Source organism: Notolabrus celidotus, chromosome 19 (genome assembly GCF_009762535.1).
Source record: "Notolabrus celidotus isolate fNotCel1 chromosome 19, fNotCel1.pri, whole genome shotgun sequence".
Lineage (NCBI taxonomy): Eukaryota > Metazoa > Chordata > Actinopteri > Labriformes > Labridae > Notolabrus > Notolabrus celidotus.
Window position 1 is genome coordinate 9033651 of NC_048290.1, and position 26872 is coordinate 9060522.

The 26872-nt window shown below is 40.0% G+C and overlaps 1 protein-coding gene across 2 annotated transcripts in view; it reads left to right on the plus strand.

The window, feature by feature from the left end:
- The first annotated feature begins 260 nt into the window (after positions 1 to 260).
- The window catches only part of rgs3a (regulator of G protein signaling 3a), a 122629-nt gene continuing 96017 nt past the window's right edge, over positions 261 to 26872 (plus strand). The window contains exons 1-4 of one of the 2 annotated variants that reach the window (XM_034709281.1): positions 261 to 284; positions 426 to 503; positions 9331 to 9442; positions 15004 to 15047. In XM_034709281.1, the coding sequence (XP_034565172.1) occupies positions 276 to 284; positions 426 to 503; positions 9331 to 9442; positions 15004 to 15047 (243 nt within the window). In that variant the 5' untranslated portion in view covers positions 261 to 275. Of the gene's footprint in view, positions 285 to 425; positions 504 to 6797; positions 6827 to 6861; positions 6918 to 9330; positions 9443 to 15003; positions 15048 to 26872 lie in introns of those variants that run through there. The other variant, XM_034709282.1, reaches the window with a different exon arrangement.

Sequence of the window (26872 nt, forward strand, 5' to 3'; positions counted from 1 at the left end):
CAAATCGAAACTTGCACCCTTTAAACTACTTCACACACTTGTTAAAGCTACCCTCACATACATTGAATTGTCTCTTTAACACCTTTGCTCTTGAAAGGAAGTCCCCTTCTCCCACACTCGTCGTACGACTTCATCCTAAGAGTGAGTGTGTCATCACACACAGACCACACGCCGCGCTACACTGCTGCAACTGGACCTCCCAGCAAAGTTAGCTTGTTTCTCACAGAAGAGAAGAGGGAAGCTGTGTAGCAGATTGTTTGAACTGGGGAGACAAAATGGAATTGGTATAAGATTTTATTGGAACACCTTTAAGAAACAGAGTGTTGTTATCCAGTGTGTGGTAATCATTTGAGTGATGATCAATGAGTAAACTTTGATGAACAAGGCTAACCTGTTTGTGCATCGTGTTGTTTTTCTGTCTGCAGCCTCTGGACCTGTGCAGCCGAGCTCTCATCTTATCTGAGGAGATGATACTACATGAGAGCAAGCACCATTCTCTCAAGGTAAGCAGCATCAGTCTGTTAAATATGTACGTGTGTGTGTGTGATTGAGTGTCAGTTCAGTGCATGTGGAGATTGTGGTTGTGTGTTTGCTGCAATTGCTTGCTCGGTGTAAACAGCACCGTCTTGGGGCTGTTTTAGTTTCAGTTTCTGCATCCGAGGGGGAAGTTTTTGCAGAGAAAAGAAATTAAAACTTAATGTGAAAATGATTTAAACTTAAATTAAGAAAAAGAAAACAAAGCTAAACATTTTTGTTTGTAAGATGTAGGATGAAACCTTTGGAGCTGTGGAAAGAGAGATTCATATTTTATTTTGCTCTTTTGAAGAGTTTTATCTCTCATCTCCTGTTTCCCTCTACTCCCTTGTCCTTTCCTCTACTCTCTTGTCCTCTCTTGCCCTCCCTTGTCCTTTCCTCTCTTGTCCTCTTCTCTATTGCCCCCTCCTCCCTTGTCCTCTCCTCTCCTCTCCTCTCCTCTCCTCTCCTCTCCTCTCCTCTCCTCTCCTCTCCTCTCCTCTCCTCTCCTCTCCTCTCCTCTCCTCTCCTCTCCTCTCCTCTCCTCTCCTCTCCTCTCCTCTCCTCTCCTCTCCTCTCCTCTCCTCTCCTCTCCTCTCCCCTTGTCCTTTCCTCTCTTGATCTCCCTTGTCATATCCTCTCTTGTCCTTTCCTCTCTTGATCACCCTTATCCTTTCCTTTCCTGTCTTGTCCTCCCTTGTCCTTTCCTTTCCTCTCTTGTCCTCCCTTGTCCTTTCCTTCCCTCTCTTGATCTCCCTTGTCCTTGTCCTTTCCTCTATTGCCCTTCTTTGTCCTTTCCTCTCTTGTCCTCCCTTGTCCTTTCCTTTCCTCTCACGTCCCCCCTTGTCCTTTCCTCCTTGTACTCTCCTCTTTCCTACCTTTCTCTCCTCTTCCTTTGAATCCAGTATACAAAGAGATAAGTAGCAGCAAACATTTAGTTTCTTTGTCACTTCTCGTTATGTATTTTCTTTATTTGCCAAACCTGAGAATGACTACCCTTTATTCCGGTGTGAAAATGTGTGTGTGTTTTAGAGCCATGTGTGTGTCTGAAGAAAAGGCCTAGAGGAGCAGGAGAGGACTTGAGAACTTGTAAAGGCTCTGAACTCTCCGGCCCACATCAGACGAGGAAGATGAATAGTTGAAAAATAAAGGTCTGACTGACAGAGAACTGCTGTTTAATGTATCAAAAGAAGCTGCAGCTCCTTGAGTATATATTCATAAAGCTTTCACAACATACTGAGCTCACTATGCAAATGTTTTCTTCGATATCAAAGTTTCTTATGCGCTTAGGGAAAAGTGCAAATCTTGTAATGCTTTATACAAAAAGTAAAGGTTCTCCGTCTTTATGAAATCCCAACAGTTTCAACATGGACTCTAATCCCATGAGGAAGCACATAAAAGATTTGTGCATCAGATATGCTATAGTTCCTGTCAAGGCATTGAAAGTCATGGAGCCCCTCTGGTCACATTTGATAAGAACTAGTAATAAAGCGTGGTCACGAGGTGGCACTTTGAGGCCACAAGATAGTAATCTGTGGCTGAGAGACAGTCACTGTCGGACATCTCCATGCAGAGACTGTGCGTCATTGCTTTCAAAACGTCTAAGTGAAGGCCTCTTTGAAGGCCTCTTTTTATGGAGTATGTTGATGTAGAACACTTAAACTGTATGCAATAGTAGTGACTTGTATGTGACTTCTTTATAATGCATCCTGCAGAGTGATACAGCTCTTATATGAGCAGCTCCAAGGTTAGGGTGAGATGCGCATCACTGTCCTCTCATCTGCACATCACCTTGTATGAAGTGAACACATCTTCAATGCTCTCTGTGTGTTACACTTTGGCCATGAGATAATTCAACTTTAGCAGGATGGTTGTCTACGACGGAAAGTTTTGGAGTGATGTCAGGAGCGCCGGTTGTAGTTGCTGATATAAGTCCAATCCAATCAAATGAACTTTATGTCTATTGCACATTTAACAAAAACAATACATTTTCAATTCAATTCAAAGTCCTCCTGTTAACATTCAAGACCGTCCACAACCTGGCCCCCCCATATCTGTCCGACATCCTCCATGTTCCCACTCCCTCCCGCTCCCTAAGATCCTCTTCCTCCATACACCTGTCTGTCCCCTCTGCCCGTCTCACCACTATGGGGAGCCGAGCATTCAGCCCTCCTCCTTCTCCCCATCTCTGGAACTCATTGCCACCTCAACTCAGAAACATTGATTCTTTCCCCCATTTCAAATCACAACTCAAAACACTTCTGTTTAAAACCGCCTACTCCATCTGACGCCAATTGCATTGCATTGTCATTTCTTAGTTAGTTTAGTTTATAATGTTTTCATTTTGACTTTGATTTTGTTTCCGTTAATGTAAATTTGTGTATCTGTGCGGTGTCCTTGAGTGCTGAGAAAGGCGCCTTTAAATAAAATGTATTATTATTATTATTATTATTATTATTATTATTATTATTATTATTATTATTATTATTATTATTATTATTATTTTACCTAAGTAAAATAAGTTAAAACACACAGAAACATAAATTAGAAAAACAAACAATAAAGTGATCCTAATAAAACACATAAGAAGCTTTCAAAAATAGTTAAAGACTAGGGGTGAGTATTGCCTAGAACCTCACGATACGATACGCATCACAATACTTGGGTCACGATACGATAGTATCACGATATATTACGATATCACAACATTGTGATATATTGCGATATTCTACACAGTAAACTAAGAAAAAAAAGGGATGGTGTTTATGTAAATCACACAATATTACTCAGAATTGAAAGGACAAATTAAGTAAAAACTATTTGACTGAAAACAACTTTTCCACTTTATTGTTTTTGGAATACTGAAGTTGTATTTTAGTTCCAACTCGGAACTATTAAAGCTGGGTTTGGTAATCAGATTTAGATACACTTTTTGTTATACTGGTTAAAATGATCTTTATGTCCTGATGGCAATCAATACATAATGTGTTCTTAAAAAAGAGTGAAGAAAAGCTGCTATCTGCAGCCAGAGTAAACCTGGGAAAACACTAACCAATCAGCCTTTTTTGGGTGCCAAAATTTGAAACCATTCAAATCCTGTCCTGCTGTTCTGCCCGCGTCCTGCGCGTACATTTCCCCGGCGTGTACTCTGAGTCCCCGTCTCCTGCCGCTGCTTCCCCTGACTCTATTGACTGCCCCTCTCGCTCGACCTCGGGCCTGTCCCCTCTGACCCGATGAGGTGCTTTGCTCAGGACTGTAGTCCGGATCAGAGTCTAAAAAGCTCTCACCACGGGGCTCTGACAAGCAGAAGAATGAATGACATTTACTAAGTCCTACAGAAATATATATACTCTCTACACACTCTACACCTCTCCTGATGCCTTCACTAACCGTCAACACTGTAGGAATTAAGAGCATCTACACTGAACACGTTTAACAAACAGTAGAGCTGTTACAGTATTATATGTGTTATAACTTTTCTCCTGATCTCGTGTCACTGGTACAACTGGATAATGCTAGAATGACAGTTGTAAGTACTAACAGCAGCCATATTTATTTGTGTTTTTAACTTTCACTATGATAATGTTTTGGAGAGGACCGGTTTTGAATCAGTCACCATCATATGGTCGCAAGTCAGCGCCGCTCGTGCATATGAGCGGGTGGGGGCGTGTCGTTTTGGAGGAGCTCTGAGGGAGGAGGGGAGGGGTTAGATGGAGTCCTGAGGAAATGCTACATTCAAATTCATGCTAGTTTTCTGAGACTGCCAACCCCAGCTTTAAGAGTTGAAATATTGATTTCATATTGGAGGTCAAAGTATCCTTATATATTGCTGTATCAATATTTTTTCACACCTCTATTAAAGACTCAAAAAAGTGCTGTAAAATGTTTTGAAAAAAAGCAAATAAACCACAAGACAAAAGTGCTCAGGGAGGTAATGTGGTAAACTCCAGGTAGAAGCCAGGGGCTGTCTTCAGGGACACCAGCTCGAGTCAAGGAAAGGGTTAAAAAGCCTTTAATTCATACAGGGCATTACGTATTAGAAGGTAGTGTACAGAAAAAAGGAAACACCAACTGGTTTCGACCCTCACTGGGTCTTCATCAGGGCGTGGTGACAAGAACAGACAACTTTCATGCTTGGTTAAAAGTCAAAGAGTAAGTCACTCTTTATCTCATATTTTCTTTCTTATCAAAAGTCTGTAAAATCAGAAAAGGTAAAGTTACCTACTATCACTTTAATCAAAGATAAATCAATGTCTGTTTGCCAAGTTAGCATTAGAGCTTTCCTAAGAAGAGAAATCATGTGACACAGATAAAGTTTATCAGAAAAGTAACTGCAAACAAACAGTCTTCATTCTCTGATGCTACACCCTGCTTAATCAATGGTTTAATAATCCTAAGTAGAAATGCTTCCGAAACTTGAAGTGTGTACAATCAGTGCTTTGTATGAGGGAATACAGCATGCTCTGTTCTGGTGTATTTTTCCAGAACTCTAACAAAGTCTTTGTGTGATTCAAAAGAGGAAAGAAAGAGGAAGAAGCATTGTTTCAGTGAATCAGGCTCTTGCCAAGTTTTTTTTCTTTAAATTTGCCCTGTCAGATAATCTTTGCTGTGCAGTGGAGTGCAGTGACTGCTGGCATGGAGGGTGATTCTCTCTCTTTCTATCTCTCTCTATCGCTCTCTCTCTCCGGGGTCGGCCATAAAACAAATATTTAACAGCCAGAGTTTGTTATGGAGGGAGTTTCTCTCCACTGAGCCTCTATACACGATCTGTTTTCAATGATATGCCACTGTTTTCACTCATTATTCACCACAGTTTTATAAGTCTACCCAGGAGGCTCTATTGTCCATGCAGACATGAAATTGTTTCATTATAATATCTAAAACACAAAATAATGCACATTAGATTTAAACCAAGATGACGTCTGGGGCCTCTAATGAACTTTACGCTTCATATGTTTCTCGCAAAATTATAATAATGACTTCGAATTTGTTATCCTTGCTTTCAAAATAGTTGTTCAGCATTAAATATGACACAAAATATGAAATCACAACATTCAAACCTTGCATTGGTGTCTTGTCACAGGTAAGGTCCAGACTTGAATAACAACACAGTGTTTGCGTGACCTTTTGTGCACCTTTTAATCTCGTATCTGTGTGTGTGGGAAGCTGGGGTGTAAATTTATGTAAAACAATGTGAAGTAAATGCATCTTTCTCTTTAAAAAAAAACAACTGTTTGCCACTCGCTTTTACATTTGCCTTGTCCTTGTTCATACTCTCACTAACATCCTCTTCCACCCACTCAAACCTAAACAAACACACACATTATCACGCACAATCACACACACGCACACACACACACACACATAAACCACATACTGGCTACATCTGAAACACCCTCTCTGCTATCTCACTCTCCAGAGGAAGCCACCAAAGCAAAAGCATTGTTGAAACACTGCCCATCTACATGAATTAGACTGCATGTGTGTGTTATGTTGCATGAAAGCACAAAGTCACATCATGAACTTCAATACGTACGTGCAGGCTATTTTTATATTATCTACAGTTTTTCTCTCTGTTTTGCATCCTTTGTTCCTCTTGAATGCCCCACTGGCATGAATTTACTCACTTAAGTAATGCAAAAGCATAAAGCGCTGTCAAAAGGATGCTGCAAAATTCTTTGAAATCCCCTAAGTGACACTGAAATTATTAATTATGATGAGCTTTGGAGTTTGTATGAGACGGGCTTCAGGCTGCAGAACTGCCTCTTCCTGCTAAACGCTGCTATTAGTCAAATATTGTACCATATGGAATGAAATGTCACCAGGGCATTTGCTTTGGACTCTGACTGATATTCTCTAGGTATATTAAATATGATAAAATAATTGAGCATGAGGATGTGATGAAAATTAGAGCATTTGTAAGGCTACAGGGCTTGAATTATCAAAAATTAAGCCGTAAGCTTGACTGCATTCAAACTTTCTGTGTTAAATAAATGCATTTTAATATTTTTGATTGACTCCAGCTTGGACTCAAAGTATGCATGTTTACGCTTAAGGCAAAGCAAAACAGTCCAAGTTTTCAGAGCAATATGTTAAGACTTGTCATGAGTTGGCATTGTTTCCTGTTTTATTTTGTAGTTCTTGCTCCTTGGGTTACTTCCTGCTCTCCACTTTGATTACCCTAATTAGTGTCACCCGTGTCCTGTGATCACACCTGTTGCTCGTTAACCAGTGTGTATACGGTCTGTGTTTCCTCCCTTGTGTTGAATCATTGCGTCTTTTCTTGTGTTCCCTGCGTTTTGTGCCTCTTGTATTCTTGTGCCCCCCCCCCCCCACCCCCCCCCATGGTTCTTGTGGTTTTTCTTGTGGACCGCATTGGATTTAGTTCTTCTTGGACATTTAAAGTAAGTTTTTGACTAAGTTTGACTTTAGCCATTTAAAAAAAGATGTTGTTAAAGGTGACATATCACGATTTTTTCATCAATATATATTGGTCTAAGAGGTCCCCAAAACATGTCTTTTAAGTTTATGCTCAAAAAAACACTTTGAAATCAGATTTTGGCATGCCTGAAAATCCTCTTCTTCAGTCCTCCTCAGAACACTCTGTTTTCTCTCTGACCACACCCCCTCAGGAAATGGATGTGCCTCGGCTCTCCAGCACGTTGATCTAATGTTTACATGTTGGCTGACTATACACGGCTGCTCATAGATCGCGTTACTTCAACCCTCTGAATCTGATCCAGAATCTGATCCTGATGGAGAGGCGCCTGTAGCAGGACCTTTCTGAAGGATTGGTCACAGATTTAGTGTTTCTTGTTGTTTAATTTATCAGTATGTCGAGGTGTGTCTTGGTACACATCTACGAGCATGTAGCTATGTGGCTATGCTAACTAGCGCTAGCACTTATCCATGATAAATAAAAATCATCCACTAGATCTTCAAATCTGCAGACGTGGGGAGTAAAACCGACCACTGCCAGAAAGGCAGCGGGACCTTTTGTGAAGGATTGGTCACAGATTCTGTGTTACTTGTTGTTTGATTTGCCAGTATGTAGACGTGTGTCTTGGTACATAGCTGCAGCTACAGCTATGAACATGTAGCTATGTAGCTATGCTAACTAGCGCTAGCACTTATCCATGATAAATAAAAATCATCCACTAGATCTTCAAATCTGCAGACGTGGGGAGTAAAACCGACCTTTGTGTTTATTAAGACAGCCTACAACTAGCATGCCTCCCTCCTAAGCTCCTTGTTAGCACACATTTGTGCAGGGAATGAAAAACGGAGAAGTTGAGTTGTATTTTATACAGTCTATGGGCTGAACAAGCTCCGAGTTCTGACTCCGTGACAGACCGGATATTGTTGTTACGTAACAAAAACACGGAAGTCTGAAACGGCTTGTTTCACACACATTTACAGAAAGGTGTAGAAATCAGAACAGGGGCAGAATGGATTTTTTTCATTCTCGGGGGGTTTGTAGACATGCCAGGGACACATATTTCAGGTAGAGAACCATTAAAAAGTCAATTTTGCATGATATGTCACCTTTAATAAATCTTATATGTCTGCTCAAGGGTCCTACCTCCGTTATATTGTACCCAACAGGAGACCAAGACCTTAAAAAAAAATAGTTGAAGTTTTGGTGATGTCATTTCCTGGTTTCTGAAGAGGCAATAATGTTCTGATCAGAGGGTACTTCCTTCAAAGTGTGCATTTAAAGTCGCAAATTATGTCACAATGGGCGCATCCAAGGCTGTCCCATTTCGACGACTCTTTCATATGCAGCTAAAAAATGCGTCCTTCTTTTCTTTTCCATGGTTCAACATAATCCATTAATCTCTTCAGCAGACCAATACACTGTATAATGATGGATTTTGGTTCCAACTCAATGGCATAGGGGAAGAAAGAAAAAAAAAAGACACCTTGGAACTTGAAGTTATCTTTAAAATGATGGTGACGGTGGTTGAGTTTCTGGACGCTAGCTTTGTTAACCAGCTAGCTACCTGTTATAGTACTTTGAGACATAAGTGTAAGGAGTGTAACAGCTGGTGACATAAACAGGAACTCTTTCGTATACCAGGCCGTCTCATTTCAGCCCAGCTTTAGTGGTCTACGCAGGCTACAAAGGCTGGGTCCTTTGAAGGGTCCTACATCTGAATAAGGACACAGCTGTTATGAAGCCCAAAGATGATAGTCGCCATATTGGAAATTCTGACTCCAATTAACTTCTAACTACTCTATAAAACGACCAGAGTTAAGACCAAGAGTTCTCCCATGTGGTGAATTGTTGCAATATGCCCATCTGTCAATCAAATCAAATTAGCCACACCCCTAATTATGCATACTTGGCATACGTCTTAATACAATAAAAATGGATGAGTTATAAGAAAAGAATAAACTTATGCACAGTTATTCTTAAGACAGAAAGAAGGTACAGAGGTCACAAATACAGTATATCTGAACCAGGCGGTATAAACATGTTAATTACTTTTTTAAAAATGTGTATTCTAATGGGGTTTCTTGGCCTTTGGATCCAGCCTTTACTGGACACTCAGTTTTTTTTCCACCTCCACATTGACTTCATCTTTCATCACTGGAGGCTGACGCTTGGTTAAGGCTTGACCAGCTTAAATGCAAGATGTGGGTTGTTGCAGCAAAAATAAAATGCAACGTGGTGTATGTGTGTCTCACTGAACTGCAGAAGCAGAAGGGTATGTGTGAGATGTGAGTACTTTGTCATGGTGAGAACACAGAAGTGTAAATTATGTTATTAAACTCAGTCTTTTTCTTTCTTCCTCCTCCAATCTGATCCTGTAGGTTACCGTGTTCGTCTACAGCGACCTGATGCTGGTGACGAGAGAGGATGAGCCAGGCAGATGTAACGTCCTTCAGAGTCCGCTGTACCTCCGACAGCTGAGGCTCCAGGATGGTAAGTGTTCATTAACTTGGAATAATTCATATCCGGAAATGTACATGTACTATATTTCGAAGTACAGAATCTATCATGTTTGTCATTTTGCACAAGAGTCAGATCTAAAGGGTGAATGTATGTTACTGCATCACAAATTGCCCAAATGTTCAAAACGGAACAAACATCCATCAAAAAATACAAATGTGAGTAAATCTACGAGCAGTCTTATCACTGTGTTCACATCACAAACCATGTTGGATCTTTGTCAGCTCCACTCTGAATAAAAAGGGAAACATAACAATTAGAAACACAAATTGCCCAGCTAGAAATAAACACACCACTCAGATAACAGTGATATTTTCAGTTGTTAAAACACAGGATATTTAGGAAAATGATGCCAAAGTTCCATTTGCTTTGTCTTTTATTTTCACCTTCTTGTAAACAACCACCTCCCCTGGCACTACGGAGAGAATAGCCTGGCCATCAGTGCAGCAGAGAGCCCTGGAGCAAGTCAAACAAATAGGGCTGACTGTAAATATCTGTGTTTAGAGAGGTGGGTGGAGACAGGGACAGAGTTTGGAGTCACGCTTGGGAGAGAGCCAGGGGAGAGGGGCGTCAGGCTTAGTCTGCTGAAAGTTGATAAAGTGCACGGGTAGAAAACAGTAATAAGTGACTCCCGCCTCCAGCTGGCTGTCATGTTGGCTGTGGGATCAGTTTGTTGTAATGCTGAGCGGGGAATAAACCACAAAAACAAGCCCCATATCCCCCTGAATATTTGGTGCAGGGGGTGTCAAAAGCTGAGTCAATAAATAGGCTGAACACCGGGGTTATCATGCTGGGATTATGGGATTGATTTAGCAGGATAACAGGTGTTAAAAGGATGTTGTTCAGAGGAGATTGCATGCTCACTCCTGCAGAATAATGACTTTAAGGGCAGCTTGGGGTTTAGAGCCAGTGTGAGTGGAGGCTCTGAGTGCAGCTGTGGCTCTGAGATAAATGATTGGAAATAAAGGTATTCAGTCGGAGTAAACAAATGATGCCCTTAGACTAACAGGTTTAACTCGATGCATTGATTACATGGCCGGGCTCTCAATTAAGGATGAAAAGCTACCTCTCAAGACAGCAGACTATTGATACACATTGAGGACAAACCAATCAATGAGATGAAAAATGATTAATGATACCCTTTTATAGACAACAGAAGGCGCTTGTTACATCTCTTATGTCTGTGGCTGAATAGAGGAGTGCAGACATGTTGGCAGCAGATGATGGCTTTGCAGTCGAAGATAAACAGTCAGTGTTTCCAACACACTGATAATACCTGAACAATATTTATAACCTTTTTTAACCTCTCTCTCTCTCTCTCTCTCTCTCTCTCTCTTTGCCTTGTGCACGTGCCGTATGTCTTCACACTTGCTCTGTGGTTAACAGGCAGATGAAGACAGACATAGCAGACAATGCAACAATGTAGATACCCTTTAGAGGGTGTTAATTCATTTGACTTTTTCTAGCTGTTTCTATCTGCTCCTGTAACTTTCAGAAGTAGGTTATGTGTCGTTTAAAATGAAAGCACAGTTCTTTTATTAAAATAGAAAATACAGTGACATAGATGTAACGCAGTCAAACAATAAAAGCATCTTAAATAACTTTTTTTTGTGTGAATTTAGATCACAAACTGTGTTACTTGTATTTTTTTAAAACTGTTAACAAACCTTGTTGTGAATCAGGCACCTTGAATCATAAGACGCCAACAGTCTGCCAGTTCAAGCTGAGATATTTACACCCCTCTTACGTCTCATCTGCAATATGTATCGCACTGAGGTTGTTCCACCTCTGATTTACCGTTCGAGGTAGTAACAGAGACGTGCATGTTTCATTGTATGTGGTGCTGCTCTTATGTGTTCACACCAAGCGGTAACCTCCGGCCGCGAGAAATGAAGCCTATGCCGAAGTGTTAAAAACTGCAGTTCGTCGAGTGTCTGCTTGAGGCTGGCTCCGGAAGTATTTGAAAACACATTCACACAAATTCAAAAAAGCCAATATTTACAGCAGAATCAAACATGTTTACAGCCTGGTACAAAAATGAAGATATTAAGATAACGAGTCTTCCAATGAGAGGCACAGCTGACTTGACTGACTGGCAGGAACACTGTAACTGTTGGCTAGGAGGCTCAAAGCCCACCTCTTTACCTCACTCTAGCTTGACAGCAGTTTGTTTGACTTCAGCATATCCAATATGTCTCTCGCCGACAATTGGCTTCAAAACAGCGCTTCAGAAACAGATGGGTGACGTCATAGATACTATTATTTATACCGTCTATGGTTCTTGCTCTTCTTCAGCGCCATAATGCAGCATGAAATCACACACAGGAAGCTGATATTACGCCGAGTTCAGCGTGTAAATACTGAGGCCAATGACAGTTGAATTTTGTTTGGCTGTTGCAAAACTGCAGTATGAAAGCCGCTGTATGCTACCATGAGCAAAGTGTAACATTACATCCTGACTTTGTATGGATAAAGCCCCTAAAGGCAACATAAGCTTGGAGAAAAGACAAAAAATCTCACACTTAAATACCTGTTACATTGAGGACACATTCAGGAACAGTAAAAGTTTCTAAAAAGTATTTTTCTGTGGTAAAACGTTTCATGAACAAGTATGTCTGTTTAAGGTTAATGTAGTCATGTGTACGCTGCTTTTTGCGTTATTTAGTTTTGTTGCAGCTTGTTGTTTCATTTTCACAGAGACCTTGGATTAATTGAGTCCATAACTCTGTTCCCATCTGAGAGACTTGTTAATATCAGCTAATGATATCTGCAGAGACTAAATGTTTGTAGAATGTGAGCTGCTGGTTATTAGTGCAGGCAGGCAGCAGCTGAATTTGAGCCCAAGAGAGAGCCATGTTGATAAGTGATATCAGGGGCTTCAATGAGATTTTTACCATTAAAGTGAACAGAAATGTCAATCTTGTGTAGTCATAAGAACCACAGATGAAGAACAGTTACCAGTCATCATGTTTTAAAAAAGCGTATAAATATAAATGTGTCTGAACCTAAAATAACACACCTCGTGCTCTCAGCTCCCATCAGATATCTCTGATCTCCTCCTGACCTCTACCCTTCACTTCGACAATCAGGAGATCACCAGGGTGGGGGATTCAGCAGGGTTTGCGTGTCTCATGAGTGTGTGTTTCATCAGAGGACACACACACCAGACTCGCACAAAGATACACACACCTCCACCCTGCTGCCTGTCATTGTTATTTCGCTTCGGCAGCGTCACTCAGGAAAGAGGCGCCGGGGGATTGTGTTTGTTTCAGCGAGGGTGTGTTTGACAAATGTATGAGTGTGTGTGTGTGTGTGTGTGTGTGTGTGTGTGTGTGTGTGTGTGTGTGTGTGTGTGTGTGTAATGACACAGTTCAAGTTCAATACAGGGGCTTTCCTGTGTTCCTGTCACCCTGATACTAGACTGAGCGTGGGAAACACTGAGAGATGTAATTAACATCTGTCAATCCAGACGGTGTCATCAGATTAATTAACAGAGAAAATGGGATTCAAATAGAAGCAGTGGAATAAATCGACATCACTGAAGAAAAAAGAGATTTTAATTTTTTTTGTTACTTTTCTGATAGATGGAGTAAAAAGCAAATTTTAGTAACAGCAAAAATGTCAGGTTTTCCACACCTTTGACATGTCAACTTAGACAACTTTTAAGACATTTTAAAACAAACATTTCAGGGTCTCTTTCTTAATTTTGATTATTTTTTAAATAATGATTCAGTTTTTCTGATTGAATGTTGAAACATAGTAATATGATTCAAGTACTGCAGCAGAGTGCTGCTTAAAGACAGTGCTCTGCTGTTTGGTGAACAAAGAAAGATATCCAACAGTGACCTCTGCTGTCTCCTTTAGAGAAGAGAGGACCTTTATTTTGCAAACTGGTCAAAAGCAGCATTGCATATTCAATTCAATTCTTATCCCTGAAAGGAAATTGAGGTTTTTCTCAATTCTTCATTTCCAATGTCGTCAGATGACAGGCATATCAGAAACAATGAACAAACACATAATCCCTCACAAAACAATCAGTTCATTAAAACAGATACAATCCGAGACACAGTGGTCAGACATTAAAGACTCAAACTCTGCTAAAGAAGGAATAGATATAATCTTTAAAGTCTGTTGAAGGGTATACCATGAGTTAGGGACATCAATAGGAAATGCTGACCTAGCTCAGTGTAAACTCTAGGGGCTTTCAGAGTGAGCCAATTAGAAGAGCGAGTCATGTAGGATCCATAATGCCACTCCAACAAGTTTGCAGTGTAGGAGGGTAGCTTTCCATATAGGCCCCGCTTTCCTACATCACACCGCCTCTGATTCTTCCTGCACTGAATCCAACCTCAAGGTGGCGTCAGTGTCTCTCGCATTCCCATCTTTTGAACTGCAGCAGCTCACAGCCTCTAACTGAGACTCACAGGGACCAGTCAGGGACCTGAGGTCTGCCATCAGAGGCAGGATCAAAAACGTCAGAGGCAGGATTCATTCCGTTACTTGGAGCGTTATCCTCAACTCCTCCTCAGTGTGCCGGTGGAAGCTACAGATATCTTCCTCAAGATGTGTGCTTTACATATCATTTAGACACAGCTGAAACAATGCACCTTCTCAAACAGCCTTTCTGTAGGGACTGTTTGTGTCTCACACACAATAAACAAGTACACCAGAAAGAGACTTTCAGACCCTGCTCCCCATTCTCAGTATGGCACAGCTGTCCAATCAGCTCCATCTAATCCCACCCTTCTGTGCTATGATTGGCATGTACTACTATGCTGTGATTAGCTGGTAATCATCTCTGGAAAGTTTGTCTTCATGGCTCTCTGCTGGAAAGCTCCTTCACAACAGAGCAATGTACTCATATCAACCAGAAGTACAGCAGGCGGCTTTTCATGCCTCTTATTTGAGTCTGTGTTGACTCAGATTTAGCCCTCACTCACTGATTCACACATAAATGCACACTTCACAGATGTGGATGAGGAGATAGAGGTATAGTTTATTTGATGGAGAATTAGATAGCTCTCTGTATAAGGGTAAGAAAGATGAAGGGATGGCGAAAGGGAGGTTTGTTGGTTTGGATGGATGATTCTTGTCTTTCTGGAACATATTTTATCACTTTGAGTCTCACCCTGGGGCAGAATAATAGCGTGTCAGTTACATTGTGAGTGCGTGTGTGTTTTTGTGTGTGTGAGAGCACTTGTAATAACATTTCAAACACCACAACAAATACACACTGTGTTGGTTTCCCTCCGTGTTTGTGTTTTTCAGTGAAGTCATTCGATTAAAAAACATTCATCTTGTTCTGCAGACCCACAGGCCTGTCTCAGAGAGAAACACTGCAGTGCATTATGGGAAGATACCTGTAAGGCCAAGCTTAAGTAAAAGCCTTCCATCAACGATTGGCTACATTGTAATCGGAAATCAAAGCTGCTGTTTTCTGTACAAAAAGAAGGAAGGGTGTGAAATTGAAAACGGAAAGATGTCAAAGAGAACAAAGGGAATCCAAATGAACGTCTTTGTTCTGTGTCTTACAGATTACGCTGAGGAGCTGAGATTCTACCTTATACACATGACTGAGGTAAGACAAAGGACTGTGTGTGTGTGTGTGTGTGTGTGTGTGTGTGTGTGTGTGTGTGTGTGTGTGTGTGTGTGTGTGTGTGTGTGTGTGTGTGTGTGTGTGTGTGTGTGTGTGTGTGAGAAAAAGAGGTAAAAGCAGAGTCTAATGTGAAGAGACTATTTTGTCTGTGAGCCGGAGGGGCAATCGACTCTGGTGGAAATCACATTACATAGAAGACACAAGGATTAGCAGGAAGCTCTAATGACAGCGTCTCTTTTCTGTGTATCTTCCTCAGGCCTGTCTCTGTCACACAAATAACGTGTGTGTTTGTTTTGATCCTTCTTAATGCGTCTCAATACGGAGACTTCTGAACAAAGATGTGACCCAGTTGAAGCAGAAAGCTTTTGAATGTTTGATTTTTGACATTTGGACTGAAGTTTCTTGGTTCAAATTAAGCAATGGAAGCATGATTTCATTGCTTGCAAAGATGAATATAACTGGTAAAAGTAGCTTTAATTTGCCTACATGTTCGTGCACATTAGACAGTGATATAGGATCTGCCATTAAAACAAAGAAGAAGAACAAGTTCAGCTGCAACAAAGTGGCTGAGAGTAACAATGGCATCACCAGTGTGTGTGTTCACTGTCACAGTGGAGATACCATGACTGCAACTTGTAAGTATTCCAGGAGGAGTAAGAAATGAAGTCTTTTGCAATGAAATCTTTTAAGTCACTTGACAAAAGTTTTCATTGCAATTAAAATGTTTTGAAGAAATACTTAGCAGCACTCGCTGCAGCTAGCATTACCTTAGACAAACAGCGCAGATTCAACAGCCATTTGAGAGCTACAGGAAAGTTACCAGAGGCAAACCAGAAGGTTAAGAAATTAATGACAAAATCACTGAATTAAGTCAATTCAGTGATTTTGTGATTCATTGGTCTTTTTCAAGGTAGAAGACGAAGGATTTTGCAGGTTTTTATTGGAACAGTATCCCAAACAGTATCTTTCAGTTTGCCAACCTGGCCTGTAGCTACAGTGTGATCTCTAAACATAGTGTGATCAACAACAAAGCCAGTAACATGAGTGTTATGACAGATGTTTGGACTTTTGATTTGAGTTTAGTGAGCATGCTCAGTTTGACTTCCTGGTGGCCAGATGAAGACTAACACATGAAAAAGAAAGATGATACTGCAGCAGAGGAGTGCTCCGGTTTGCAGTAAAAAACAAAAAACAAAAAAACAAATAAAGATTCAGAACAAGTCTTTGTTTGTTTGTTTGTGTTAACAAAAGTGATTTCAGTTAGAACTGGTATATATAGAATTTCAATGTATATTCATAATTGCTCTTGCTCTTTTTGCATAAACTAAACACTTAGAAATACAAAAATGTAAAATATATAAAGCTATTCTCATTGATATTTGCCATAAGGACCAGGTTATAACCTGTCATATGTATTATGTAACCCTAATCCACATAGATCTCAGTTGCATAATTATATTCCATTTCCTTTTGGAGTCTAAAAATATAAAAATTGAAGTACACCTCCACATCATTTCTTTTAAAGCTCCTGTGAGGAACTTTCTTTTGATTTTGTGTTGATTTTGGCGCCCCCTTTGGACAAACTGTGTGTGTTAGCTTTTTGCTGATACATTCCTGTACATTAATAAGTCATATATCTCATTTGGCTCTCTTTGTAGAGTCAAATGTATCACTCACTGTTAACCTTTGCTGTGGAAAATATAAATAAAGGCTCTCTTGGGAATTGCCTCATCTAACCCACACCCTGAAGGATAGCGTGTTTCATAACCAGCTACAAACTCCTCACAGGAGCTTTTACATCCCTGTAAAACATCTGCTCTATTCATATTCACAGTCTGTCCTAACAGTAATGTTAACAATGTTAAGACTGTACCTTTACAGTGAAGAAAAAAAGCTGTATCACTCAAACAGAGAGCATAAAAGTGAGCTGCTGGGAAACAGGGAGAAAACGAGGACGGTGTGATAGTGATCTGACATTCTGGAGAGGATGGACGTGATAGAATCTGATAGTTTTAGGCTTGTTTGGCTGTTTCCAGTCAGGGTATTTTCTTTAGTCCTGACAGCTCTTCTGCACTTAATGAGCATGTTTGCAGGTCATGTTGGCTGGTTGTTCTCTGCCTGTCTCCTCAGCTCCTCTCCTCTCCACTACTACTCCACCAGCCTGTTTTATAACATCTTTTATGTTCAGACGTGAAGTAAGGGAATGAAGCTGCAGGTTTTATTACACTTTTATATATATAGAGTTTTCATCATCACTTGCCTCCATTCTCTCACTTTATCTTCTTCCACATCCTGCTCAAATCTCCCCGGCTGCCGCTGTTGTTTGCATCCAATCAGCTTGACACGCTCTCTCTGGAGTGGACCCACTGATCTTTACCTCAGTGTTATTACTTTTATAGTATCTGGTATCTTCTGTGCCTGGAGACCTCACCACCAAAACCTCCAGTCGGATTTAACCTCATGTGAAAAATGTCTTCAGGCAAACCAAAAAGTGCAATTAAAGTCCCGCCTACACCAGAGCATAAAACAATTAATGACTCTACATCCACTTTGGATTGTGGGAAGCTGCTTCTCCAACACTTGGTTCTACTAATTGATAATAAAACATGCCTGAAAGCTTTTTTTGTGTTGCACCAAAAAAGATATATAAAAAAAAAGAGTTTAAAAAGACGGGGGAAAAAAAGCCTGCATGGTGACGTAAATACACAGGACACTTAACAAAATAACTCCCACCCACTGTGTGAATTTACTCATTTTTTCTGAAGCACTCCTTTCATCATCTCACTACATCTCCATGCAGAAATTATACAAGGGGACTGGCAGGATTGAGGATAGGTTTAGGATTACAGTTTTGACGGTTTGCAGCTCAAAATCCCAAAAGTTTTTGGGAGTTTACTGCAAATATGAAAGCACCACAACTCAGTGTAATCTTGCTGGACAAATATAATGAATCAAAGCTAAGCAATGCCAGATTTGATTATGATCTCTATTGAGTATTAGTATAATTTGATCAATTTAGATATAAATGATTTTAACTTCAAATCTGTGAGATCATTTCTCAAAGAAAAACCAAGAAATGAAAATGGACACTAAAACAGACCAGCAGTCTCAAATTTTAGAAACACACTATATTGGATTGTTGCTGATATCCGATATGCCGATATTTCCGGAGTCATTTTAGCCAATACCAATCCAAGTACATCATTAGCATGCCCCTTCACCTTTGGGTGGTCGCTGCTATATTTTTAGCTTTGTTGAGTGACTGAAGTAGAGTCTGTTGACACGTCTTTGCTGGCGCTGACACTTCTTTGTTCTTACTCATCAGAAACTCTTGGTGCTGTTGAGCGTGATGGTTCTTGTGATGCAGGATTAAAGTGGTAGTGTTGAAGGAGTGGTATTCTGCTCTGCCTCTCATCACCTGTGCTACACAAGCATTGCAAAAATCTATTCTGCTGTTTGTTTCTGTCACTGCTGAAAACCTGCGTTGGTGTGTGTAAACTGTTGTGTGCATAATTAATGCATCAACTTATCGGCCATGAGTATCTGTGGTAATGTTCATATCAATCAATCAATCGTTCAATCAATCAATCAATCAATCAATCAATCATACAATGACATTGTAACACAAAGTGCGGTACATAAAAACAACTTAAAATAGAATAAAATAAAAATATCAAAAAATAAAAAGACCCCCCATCCTAATCCCAAACCCACCCAACCCTAAGGTAAAGAAGATGATATATGCAATACTACTACTACTACTACTACTACTACTACTACTAATAATAATAATGATAATAATAATAATACAAAAAATAGAACAAATAAAAATTTTAAAATGTTGCTGAACAAACTGAGAAAATGCTGTCATGATAAATGATTAATGAGGAAACACTTGAGGTAAAATAAGATGTTAAAACTCAACACAGGAAATTAAGCTCACCAAAATAAAATAAATACTAAGATAATAAAACACTAATATTTTAAACCAGTAAAAGAGACTAAGATGCTACACTTAAAAAAAGTGACTAAAATTTGAACTTGATAATAAATAAGGTGAAATAAACCTGTTATAAGAATAAAACTTGGGGCGCCGTTGGCCACTAAACGTGCGTCCCATATACAGAGGCTATAGCCCTCGTCGCAGAGGTCGTGGGTTCGATTCCAGTCTCCAACTATTACTGCATGTCCTCCCCCACTCTCCGCTTCCACGTCCCCTGTCTCTCTTCAGCTGTCCTGTCAGTTAAAGGTGAAAATGCCCCAAAAAATATAACTTTAAAGAATAAATCTCAAAAAGCGTTAAAAGCGGGACTAAAAATGTAGGTCTCCAGTTTGCTTGTAAAATATGTTGATACTGGTAATTCACTTTATAAGCTTTAACTGCTGATACCGATGTTATTCTGATTACATCATACATCCACTCAAATCTGTCTTTACTCTATTCCCTCTCTAGTCAGTCGTTGAAACAACAACTATCTTCTGACACAATACCGCTTCTGGGGACCACGACCGACTTCTCAAGGCTTCAGGTGTAGACAGCAGTTAGTGACAAAGGACTTTCGGCCAAGACTTTCTTTTCAATACATTGACTTTGTTTACAGCCTAATAGCAACTTGAGAGGCGAGCTCTCTGCTGGAGTCGAATATTGACATCTTGAAGCAGATCTTAAAGCCTGCTCCAGCAACAGTCAATAATATTATGTCTAGTGTCAGCAGAAACCTTAACACTCCCAATACCAGAATCCATTCCTGCACCTTTAAAATGTGTGCTGATTCTGTGAAGAGAGACACTCTGTGGGGCTATAATAAACCTGTTTAGGTAGAATCTTATCCTCAGTCTTGATTTAAGCTTCTTGTTGTAGCATTCTAAATCCACATCTAATCTTAAATCAGCTTAAAGAATCTGAACTTTTAAAATCTTTACCAAATATGAACAGGTTTGAAACAGGAATCCTTCAACATTTCAATTAGCTGCACTTCAGTAAAGAAAGGATCAGCCTTGATACTTAAAGATGAGACATAATGAGTTTAAAGCCTGCTTCATACTTGACAGTTAAAGCCTTGACCCTAAACTGCACAGTTCAACTCAAACAGATATCATGTGAATCTATGAAACTGAGCTCATCTGTTCCTCTCCAGACAAATCAAATCAGACACTCTGCTCTTTTGATCTTTTGGGAACCGTTTAATACATCCAAACTTTTTGACACACACTAAAACTGGGCATTGATTGTTTGCATTGAAGTTAAAACAACCTCATCGCTAAAGGGCCCATTTCCGTCCAGACGACTGTGACTTGTCTGCGATTGGTTGCGGCTGCAAACGTCTGCTCGTATGGATAATCTTTTCACTGAGCAACTATTTCAACCCCAGCCCCTCCTGTTGCAGACACACACACACGCACGCACAACGTCATTCTAGTTTTTTGCTTTGAAATGTGCTGCATAACCTCATTAGCAGCTTATGAATCTTTTACAGGGACTCTTTTTTTTTCCGGAGTTCCAGACAGAATGAGAGGAGGCCTGATATCTGTCCCACAGGCTGGAAATAAGGAAGGAAAACGTCTCCAAAATTATTCAGTCTATCCAATTAGGCTACATATATAAATAGAATCTCTTACGTAAGAAAGTGCGGGGGAGAAGAGAGTTTGAGTGAGTTTAGGGCAGGTTTGAGTTTTTGTAAAACACATGTTTCTGTCTGTTACTGTTTCTATTCCGTGGTTATTATTGTAGTTTCTTTTCCCGTGGATTTTCCTGTACCTTGCAGCTTTAAAAAAAAACGAACAAATCCAAACAAATTCATCTCACATTTGCTGATCACACTTGCAGCAGTGAGGGGTGCTGACAGTTTGACACTCGAGGCTTGAAAGGACCTACTGGTTCTGTAGCGAAACAGTCAGCTGATGCAGCCTCTCACGAATAATCCCAAAAATACCAAAGCAGTGTTGTGATGATGGCAGAAGACAGACGGGGGAAACAGTTCAGAGAATCTGTGTGTTTGTTTACTGTTTAGATTCACTCGGCTCATTCTCTCCGTCTCCCCCTCGTCGGACTCATTTCTCCATCCGCCCTGTCAGGTGCCCACACACGATCACACACACACACACACACACACATACAGAAAATGTGCAGTCATCTATTATATTTGATACACCTGTCAGCAGTTCATTTCATACCTCAGGGAATGAGCAGCAGCCTCTGTGAAACCCAGAATGCATTTTACTCTTACTTCAGCTCTTATTTTTTTGTTTGTTAAAGATACTGAAAAATATGTACCTTAGGATACATTATATCATCTTTAGTTATTTTAAAACCAAAGTTGTTTTCATACAGACACCAGTATCCCAAAATGCGTCCAGTATTGCTTAAAATGCAGCATGAGGGAATTGCACGTACACCTGTCTATGAATGAACTGATCTGATCAAAAAATTCGATTTTTTTCAAAGTGAATCATTTGTTCTTATCTTTTAGAGCGAAAAAGATGAACTGATTTCAGGTCATTTGTGTTACAATGGCAAACAACAAGCTCTTGTGGATGTATTCTTTCACATAAAATCAGTATTTTTCTGACAACTCAGAACTTTAACCGTCTGTCTTGAGGTTTAAAGCAGAGGATGAATTATCTGTAGAGCTCTCCTTCTCTACGCAACAAACAACACGGGTAATTAAAAACCCTTTAAACACTGATAAACAGCTCTGCACAACAGAAAGTGCTTCATTAAGGCACTCAAGCAGACACAGGGGAGAGAGATGTGTGTCAAACTACATAACAAAACACAGAATAATGATACACATGAGCTGGTGGTGATGGGGAGGCATCCAATAAAATTGTTTCAAGAAATATCCTCCTTGCCTCTTTTTGTTTCTCATTAAATATATGTTTGATTTGAAAAATACATATTCATCAGCAGTATGTGCAATAAAGTTACCGAAATACAATAACTCCTCTTCCAATAACTTCCATTCTCATTACTAGTGATCTGTGGGGCCTTGATGCAGTGATGTAGCATCTAGCTATAATCAAGATACAAGATAGTGGATAATGAAATCTCCAGCTATCAGTCCACAATAATATTAATGCAACAACAGAAGGAAGTTCATCTTTAAAGGGATATTTCAGTTTTTTTGAAGTGGGGTCATATGAGCTACATTGCACTAGTACTCCTGCTAGCCACAATGCGTGCCGGTGAACTCTGCATGGTTGACTCAGAGAGGTCCTGAAGTATTGTTGACACTAAGTCCCACTCCTGACAGCAGAAGCTCTCTGGGTTCATTGGCATGGGCTCATAGTTTACGCACGCGCACCACCAGGTAACGTGGGATCTCTTCTGCTCACTCGTTAGCACAGAAGTTTCTCCGCGTGTATGCAGTGGAAGAACACAGGTGTGCGAGGTGCGTCCGAAAATAGTGCCAAAACAAAGGGGGTTTCTGACGGCAAAGTCGAGCTGCAATTTTTTTTTAGTAGTGCATGCAATTGCACCGTGAAGAGTGCCTGGACCATATTTTCTCATCTTTAGTGAAATTATGCGAAATAGGTGTCCTCGTATGCAGAAAATTGTAGCCTAGCTTGCCTGCCGGTCATCTGGGAATTTTCTCATTAAAGGGGAATGAGCTCATCGGCACTCATTGTGGCTAGCAGGAGTACTAGTGCAATGTAACTCATACGACCCCACTTCAGAAAAACTGAAATATCCCTTTGATCCCTTGTCACACAATCAATGCATTGATTCCCTCTTGCTCTCTTTGATAACCAGCTGAGTCAGATGCTACTCACAATTATAGCTGTCCGGGCTAAGTCAACTTAACTATTTAACGTCATCACTCTCACTGGCCATCACCAGAAGTACTAGTAGTTACAAATAATTCATATTTGTATTATTCCAGTCCCAAAATGATGGTTGTATGGTGTGTCACAGCCACCCACCACTAGCCAGGGTTCCCACGCGTCCTGGAAAAACTGGAAAACAGTTGACCAGTTTTCCAGTCCTGGAAAACACCTGGAAAATGGGAGAAAAAGTCAAATGTCCTGGACAATCATGGATTATCCTGGAAAATTATTCCAACATGACTGCGTGCGACCTGTCAAGGTTAAAAAAAACACATCCCCATTCAACATTTGTGGCCATTTTTGACATTCAGATCTATTTAGGTCAATTTATGCACTGATCCTCTGATTATTATTATTATTTATTTATTTCAGTAAGGCAGCTTCCAGAGTCCTTTGCTGGCTCTTTTGTTTTTTACTTAGCTAATTTAATATTTTTTGAGAAAAGAGAAAGCTGAGATGAGAGTTGCCCATCATTGTTACTTGGTTGCACTAATAAAGTGCTGTACATCTGTGGTTGCATTATTCTATAATCAATTTGCTATCACTTTTAAGCATGTAAGAGATGAGTTCATAGATAGCCATAGACTGCATGTCTTCAATGTAGACTTCCACTGAGAGGAACATATTAGACTATTTAGGAACCAAATTAGGAACTAAATTTAGCCTGTCATACCAGCTTGATCATCACTGAAAATGTCCTTGAAATGTCCTGGAAAATGATCTCTGGAAAAGAGTGGGAACCCTGACTAGCTCATTACTAGCCAGGGTTGTTGCTCCGGTTAATACTCTACTACCCATATGTAAACAAGCAGAGATCATGGATTGCATCTTGGCATGATTTGGCATATTTTGATCTACAAAAAGGTGATAAAGTTGATATGTAGGCTGTGTTAGGTTAAAATGGCATATAACCACTCCACCTGAGCAATGTGTAACCAGTACAGACATGTGGATGTTAATCTGAAAGGAGGACCAAAGTCTGTTGGTGCTAGCTCTGCTAATGTTAGCCACACTTGACCATTATTTAACATGACTCACGTAATCACAGAGTCTGCGAGAGGTAAACTAATCATGCTTGATTTTGACTGTTTTCCAAGTGTTTTCGTACCTTTAGACTAATCGATTTGTCCAGATTTCAAGTGTCATTTAAACAACGAGGAAATTAGTCGCTTCGGAAAAGTCCCCCTTGAGAGAGCAAGTAGAGGTCCTCCATTAATTTGTCTATCTTAGTTGTTGATCTGAGAAGAAAAAGAAAGGAAAAATGCATATCTGCAAACATACTTGCACATGTATAGTCTGTGTATGCCAAACATCTAACATCACATCTATGCATGATTAGTAGTAAACAGCTGTTTTCACTGAAGTCTTGCAGTAGAATTAGATCAGCACCAAACCAATATCAGGAAGGATTAAATGGGATCAGAATATCTCAATCACAAACCACATTCTTTTATGCTATCTTGTCTGAGTATAAATATATGCTTATAAATGAGCAAATAACCAGTGAAGGCACTATTTTTACTTGCTGTTCTGTTATCAAAGTAACCCCAAAATAACCTTCTCTTTGGCTAATGTAGAGCTCATTCATCCTTACGTGAAAAGTCTGTGCATGGTGGCTCTGCAGCTTGGACTTTCCAGTAAAAGCACATGTGATGTGAAAACAGTGAGGGATAAAGGAGAAGGAAAGAGGAAACCATTCAAAGAAGACAGGTAGAGAGCATCTATTGAGGTCTTTGATTGGAGGCTGTCATGCTTTGTTGATCAGAGAAGATGAAGACACGTTTGAAGTGATTGAAGGGCCTTGACCCGGACTCATGCTGCTCTGTTTGTGTGTGGGTTTGTTTGTTGGAGTTTACCCAATCAGGGCTGTGTGTTATGTGATGGACTCTAATTGAATTGCTCTTTCTGTCCTGTCTGTGCAAAGGTCACAGACATGCATGGACATAAACAGAGAAGAGAGGACAGATTTATTACAGCTTCTCATTGCTAACTGCATGTTTTCAGTTTAACACTGAATTTTCCTGGAAGTCATTGACCCCACTTTGTTTTAATGGATACATGATCTTAGCCATTTGCAGCTTAAACTACATAAACGACTCTTGTAATGGGAACTGAATCAAGCAGTATGTTTATGGTTATTTCTTATTTTATATCATTTACACAGTGATCATTTTAATGCTTCCATACCACTTAGTCTTTGGTCCATGCTTGTGCAAGATACACTATATAGTTCTGTTCAACCTACCTCACATAAAATGCTTTAATGTAAACTTTACACTGCTATGACGGGGCGGCTCTCCTTCACTTACGACGAATTGTGCGTGCGCACACACACACACACACACACACACGCACACGCACACACATCAACACACCTCTTCATACACACCAAACATTTTCCTTCCCAGGGGAATCAGCCACTAAACTTTCTAATCAGCCAGTGAACCTCAATCATCCTCATCCTCCTCCACCTTCTCTCTACTGCATTACATAACCAAGGGTGCATACTTCCAGCTCTATTTTAACTTTCTCATACATTTACACAGTTTTGCATCTACTTACCTTCTGAAGGTGCACTGCATATTCACCCCAGCATCTCTGCTCTGTGTGTTTTGGTTGGCAAACAGAGGTGTCTCCTTCTGCATATCAAAAGTCCAGTCTCATGTGCATTCACAATCACATGAGCATGATCACATTGCTTGTTTAATCAGTGTTCATTCACCAATGACCTTTAGAGGTCACTCTGAAATGTGTCATGGGGAAGCCTGTAGCAGTGTTATTTCTTCTCTTTTTTTCTGTTTTTTAAAAACTTGAACTGATGTTGAATTCCCACACCTTTATTAATACTTATAAATGTCATTTTTTTGGGACATTTTTAAAACATTTTGCTCTGCACCTTGGGAGGCTGTTGTAAAAATACATTACCCAGTCATGGCATACATTTTTAAACTTTATTTTATTCCTTCTTCCATAAATAAGGGCCTGTGTCCACTGACATCATTTTTTTTTGCACTGGCAGTGCCTACAACCTTCGTATGAGAGCGCTTCTCAGGAGGCTTACTGTAGCTAGATTAGAAAAGTTATTTCACTGCACTACCGCTTCCCTAACCGTGAAATTTGTTTTAAGCTGTGGTGTAAGCTGTGGTGTCGAGGATATTTAAAAAAAATGAAATAAATAATGCTAATGATTTGTGTCCTGCTGTAGCAGCAGCTCAAACCTGGAAATTTGACCCTTGAAATACAAGTGGGGTTAGTTTTTCTCTTGGTTATTGTTGTTGACAAAGCAGATATTGAAAGCCTTGCGCCTTCTTGATTTTAGTTGGTTGCTGGTGGACAGGTAACATTTATGAGTGACTTACAGTTCTATAAGTTGAACTATTATTAACTGAGATCCCTCGAGGCACAGCAACAAAAAACAGCTGATGCCAAAGGCACTCAAGCCCTCAGGATGAGGAGTGCTGAAAAAGCTGAACTTCATTGGTTTTGTAAAGAAAATTGACACTGCTAGCAACACATTTAGTGGACATAGGCCCTAACTCACCGTATGATGATTCATCACATGGAAATACATCAAATCTATAAAACCAACAAATTCAATTTCAAACCCAAAGTGTGTTTACTTTTTTGTAAATAAATAAATACCACCAACTCAAAGGAAGTCCATGCAGGTTAAAACTTGAACTTTGATTCACAGAGGATTACACAGACAGAGTGTCTTATACACATCACTACATACAGCACCAACTGAATCCACTTTCATGCAAAAGACCTTTTCTGTTTCGTGTGGAAATGCACGGACAAGATGGAAGTCATGTCTCTTTGATGCAAATGTATTCTTAATTTTCTGCTGTCCACTGTGTTTACTTTGAAGGGCACATCCTTCTACTGAAATTATCTCTATGCACCTGCAATTTTGTTGAGATACTTAAAAGATCGTAGCATAGATAGAGGTCAATTACACTTTAATTTTGCAGGACATA